This window comes from Pterocles gutturalis, unplaced genomic scaffold, assembly GCF_000699245.1.
Source record: "Pterocles gutturalis isolate BGI_N339 unplaced genomic scaffold, ASM69924v1 scaffold45683, whole genome shotgun sequence".
Classification (NCBI taxonomy): Eukaryota; Metazoa; Chordata; class Aves; order Pterocliformes; family Pteroclidae; genus Pterocles; species Pterocles gutturalis.
Genome location: NW_010124710.1, coordinates 2558 through 6565, shown reverse-complemented (window position 1 = coordinate 6565; position 4008 = coordinate 2558). Strand labels below are relative to the sequence as shown.

General features: G+C 39.0%; 1 protein-coding gene across 1 annotated transcript in view; it reads right to left on the bottom strand.

Annotated features, from left to right (window-relative positions):
- Positions 1–4008, bottom strand: part of LOC104465327 (1-phosphatidylinositol 4,5-bisphosphate phosphodiesterase beta-4-like) — a 33122-nt gene that overhangs the window by 26807 nt on the left and 2307 nt on the right. Inside the window, exons 3-4 of the mRNA XM_010078326.1 lie at positions 2155–2204; positions 1968–2033 (exon numbers count right to left, since the gene is read on the bottom strand). Coding sequence (XP_010076628.1) covers positions 1968–2033; positions 2155–2204 — 116 coding nt within the window. The remainder of the gene's footprint in view (positions 1–1967; positions 2034–2154; positions 2205–4008) is intronic.

Genomic DNA, 4008 nt, shown 5'->3' with positions numbered 1-4008 from the left:
ATGCTGTCAGTAAAAGGGTCCCTTCCTGCTGTTGCCTTCCTTAGCTAGCTCTGCCCAGGGCTACCAGATCACTTCTTACACCACTTATATCAGAGCTCCTTCCTCTCAACCTGCTCTCTCTTACACATTTGCATGCATTCATTTTCCATATCGTATTTTCCAAGGTCAACTTTAGATAGAAAAGTATTGGTTTTTTTTCTAGACAACATAATTCCCTTCTGTTTACTTATTCCTCTAGGTCTCTGGAGTGTCTATGGTTAAATGAGAGCCAAACTATTTCTGGAACTTTAAAGTTCAGTCTGCTTAACACACAGGCTTCCTCAAGCTGATAATGGATAACCAACCACATAACTCTCCTACTCCATCCCAGCTGATAAAATGCATTAAAAATAGTGATGAGTACATGAAGCACTTCCCTAAGATCATCTGTGAGCTAATATGGCCACACTTACCTACTCAGACTCTCCTCTCCAAATTTAAGAAGTTGCCCTTACTGGAGCCTTTAGCAAGGCATGCTCTAGACAGGCACTTTCTTGTTAGGACAGACTTGTACGCTGTACTTAAGACTAGCAGGACACAGGTTGGCTCAGACCTAAAATAGCTGTGCTTGAGTTAATGCTGAAAGCCCTTCTGAGTGCACAGCCTTTTCAGATTGTGGCTCACAATTTTTTCCCTCAAATTAGAGGAAGCAAGTGCAAGCCTGAACAGATGGATCAATTTTTTTAGTATTAGCAAATGCAGTCTTGGCTAAGATATCCTTATACTACTGTCGGTCACAAATACCAGGGACATATATCATTGAGTATGGCTGTTTTTTATGTAACCATGGTACCATTTTCATTTGCAAAAAAGCTTCTCTAGCTAACTGCTTGATGTTGTCCAACGAATGAGAAAGTAGTGTTTAAAAATAAAAATCCTCCTAAAAAGATCAACTCCATGAAGTTCTAGAAAATGTCCCTGCCCAGAAGCGTGGTTGACAGACACTTTTTCTTGTGCATGGGCTTTGCGCACAACGCTAAACTAGAGAAATCACTCATTTCCCTTCTGCATCGAGTCAGTAAGAAGTATGAAATGTAACTATTTAATTTTCTTATACTACTTTTAATATTAAGAGCCACACAAAAGTGCTGATTATTGAAAGTCATTTCTTCATACTTCATTGTACAGACATTGAGTCCCATGCCTAAAAAACAGCCATGAAAATAAACACAAAGATTGATATTAAAAATGCCCAGGCAACTACGTTACATCAGATCTGCAATCAAAGAGTGCAAGGGAATAACTGCCCCAAAAGCCCAGAATGGATTTGTATGTATTGCCAAAATTCAGAAATTAAAATACTTTCTTCACTTGTTATACCTCTTTCTGCAACAAGAGTAATGGTTTTCTAATAATAAAGAGCAGGAAAAATTGTCTGTGATTTTCTAATTTGAAGTACATTTGTGACAGTGTTGTATGTATTTGGGACCTCAGTGCCAACAGTACCAAGCAAAAAGTTTGTACTTGCTACATAAAGTGGTTAACATAGATATAAATGAGGAGGAATAGGGTATTTCATTTTTCAGTTACACATGCCGCTTCAGTGATTTTGCAGTTTCTCCAGTACCTGCCTTTGATGCAGCACCCTCTCACATCATTACTGCCTTTTTTTCCAAGCTGCCTGTCAATATGACATGCAAGAGGGAGCTAGATAAAATCATTATCTGAAAAAGGTGAGCTTTGGATGCTTATATGGGCCAAACAAATGTGCACTGAAACTCAGGAAGATGTAAAAAGGGTTGCTAAAGGGAAAATTGGCTCACTGTAGCATATTTCGGTACACTTGAAACACATATGCCTTTCTTGGTGGTCAAACCACTGTTCCTTACTTTTTCCCCTTCAACTTAATTAGGAGCTGTCTGTACTAGTGAGTGCTGCAATTTTTTTCAATTAAGGTGTGTTGCTCAGAGAGCTCTTAATGATCATACCTTTGCATGTTTCTTCTTTAAGGCATTCAGCTCTTTCTGCTGTTTCTTTAAATGCTTTATATAAGCCTACAAGAAGAGAAGTTGTATCAATTTTTCTGTGGTCATATTGACTTTAACCAGATAAAATCCTGGCTACTTAAAACAAATACTTATGAATACCTCTTGAAAAGCTTGTGTCCATACTTACCTTCATTTGCTTTAAATCTTCTATCTTCACTTGAGGAATAAGGTCTATACCTAGGAAAGTATTGATACAGCTTATCTCAATCTTTATATGTACTGGTATATCTCATACTTTTTAATTTGAGTTTTACCACAGAAACCTACATTTAAGTTAGCAAATAATGCAAATGTTTTTTGCAACATAAAAAAATAATCACAGGCTAATAAGAGAATTATTCATCACGACATAGCAAAGATATACTTAATTTCCTTTTCAAATGCACTGCTCAATCAATTGCCGTGTGAAAAAAGGAATGAATCAAGGAGTATATTTTCATCTCACAGTTCTGGACTAAAGTGTCAAAACACAGCAATCTAAGAATTGAAAAAGATCATCTTCTGAAAACAGAGCAAACCATTATCTACATTAAACTTGAACCATGCAAAGTTCAGAGTTTTGGTCCATAGCTGGAGATTGCTCTGGCATCACTCATTGCAGGGGGGATACTTCTTGGGTAAGATTCTACATGACTAGATAAGGGGTTACCTGAGTTTAGGTATACTTCTTCTCAGTTTAAAACACAAAATTGTGGGAGTGAAAATTTACCTGCAGCCTGTAAGTTAATGGAGGTAAAATTTGATTTTGGTTAATATCAGGCCATGAGAAAAGGAGCAGCATTACACTCCAAGACTAAAGGGGAGTTAAAAACAGAGGAGAAACACAAAATCATAAGAAGTGAAACTTCTAATGTAAATTCAATATAACAAGCAAAGCTATCATACAAGACTAATTTTGATGAATTCAAATATATTTTGATCACCATAACTGCAATGCAAACAAAAACCAATCTCTATGCTTTAATAAAACTTTTGTGACATATTATGATTTTTTTAACTACTAAGCACATCCTACATGTAATCATTATAAAAACATCTATTCAATCATAGAATGGTTTGGGTTGGAAGGGACCTTAAAGATCATCTAGTTCCAACCCCCCTGCCATGGGCAGGGACACCTCCCCCTAGACCAGGTTGCTCAAAGCCTCATCCAGCCTGGTCTTGAACACCTCCAGGGATGGGGCATCCACAGCTTCTCTGGGCAACCTGTGCCAGTGCCTCACTGCCCTTATAGTAAAGAATTTCTTAATATCTAGTCTAAATCTGCCCTCTTCCAGTTTAAATCCATTACCCCCCAGTCCTGTCACTACATGCCCTTGTAAAAAGTCCCTCCTCAACTTTCCTGTAGCCCCCTTCAGGTACTGGAAGGCTGCTATAAGGTGTGTGTCCCGGAGCCTTCTCTTCTGAATGTTGAACAACCCCAATTCTCTCAGTCTGTCCTCATAGGGTAGGTGTTCCAGCCCTCTGATCATCTTTGTGGCCCTCCTCTGCACCCACTCCAACAGCTCAATGTTCAATGTCATTCTTGCATTGGGAGACCAGACCTGGATGCAGTACTGCAGGTGGGGTCTCACGAGAGCAGAGTAGAGGGGCAGAATCGCCTCCCTTGACCTGCTGGCCATGCTTCTCTTGATGCAGCCCAGGATCTGGTTGGCCTTCTGGGCTGTGAGCACACGCTGACAGCTCAGGTTCAGTTTTTCATCTACTGACACCCCCAAATCCTTCTCCTCAGGGCTGCACTCAAGCCATTCTCTGCCCAGCCTGTATTTATGCTTAATGAGAGTTGTAACGTGTAGGTTTTTTCTGAGTTTCTACACAAAAATGTTCAGTTGTTCATTAATACACTGCAAACATATTTAGTTCACTGCTATTAATAGTGTCTGCGGACTATAATATTCCTCCTGCCTTGCAAAGGACTTTCTGCCTCTTAAGGTGAATTTAACTGAAAAATATCCAGATTTTGTAAAAGAAAAAAAAAGGG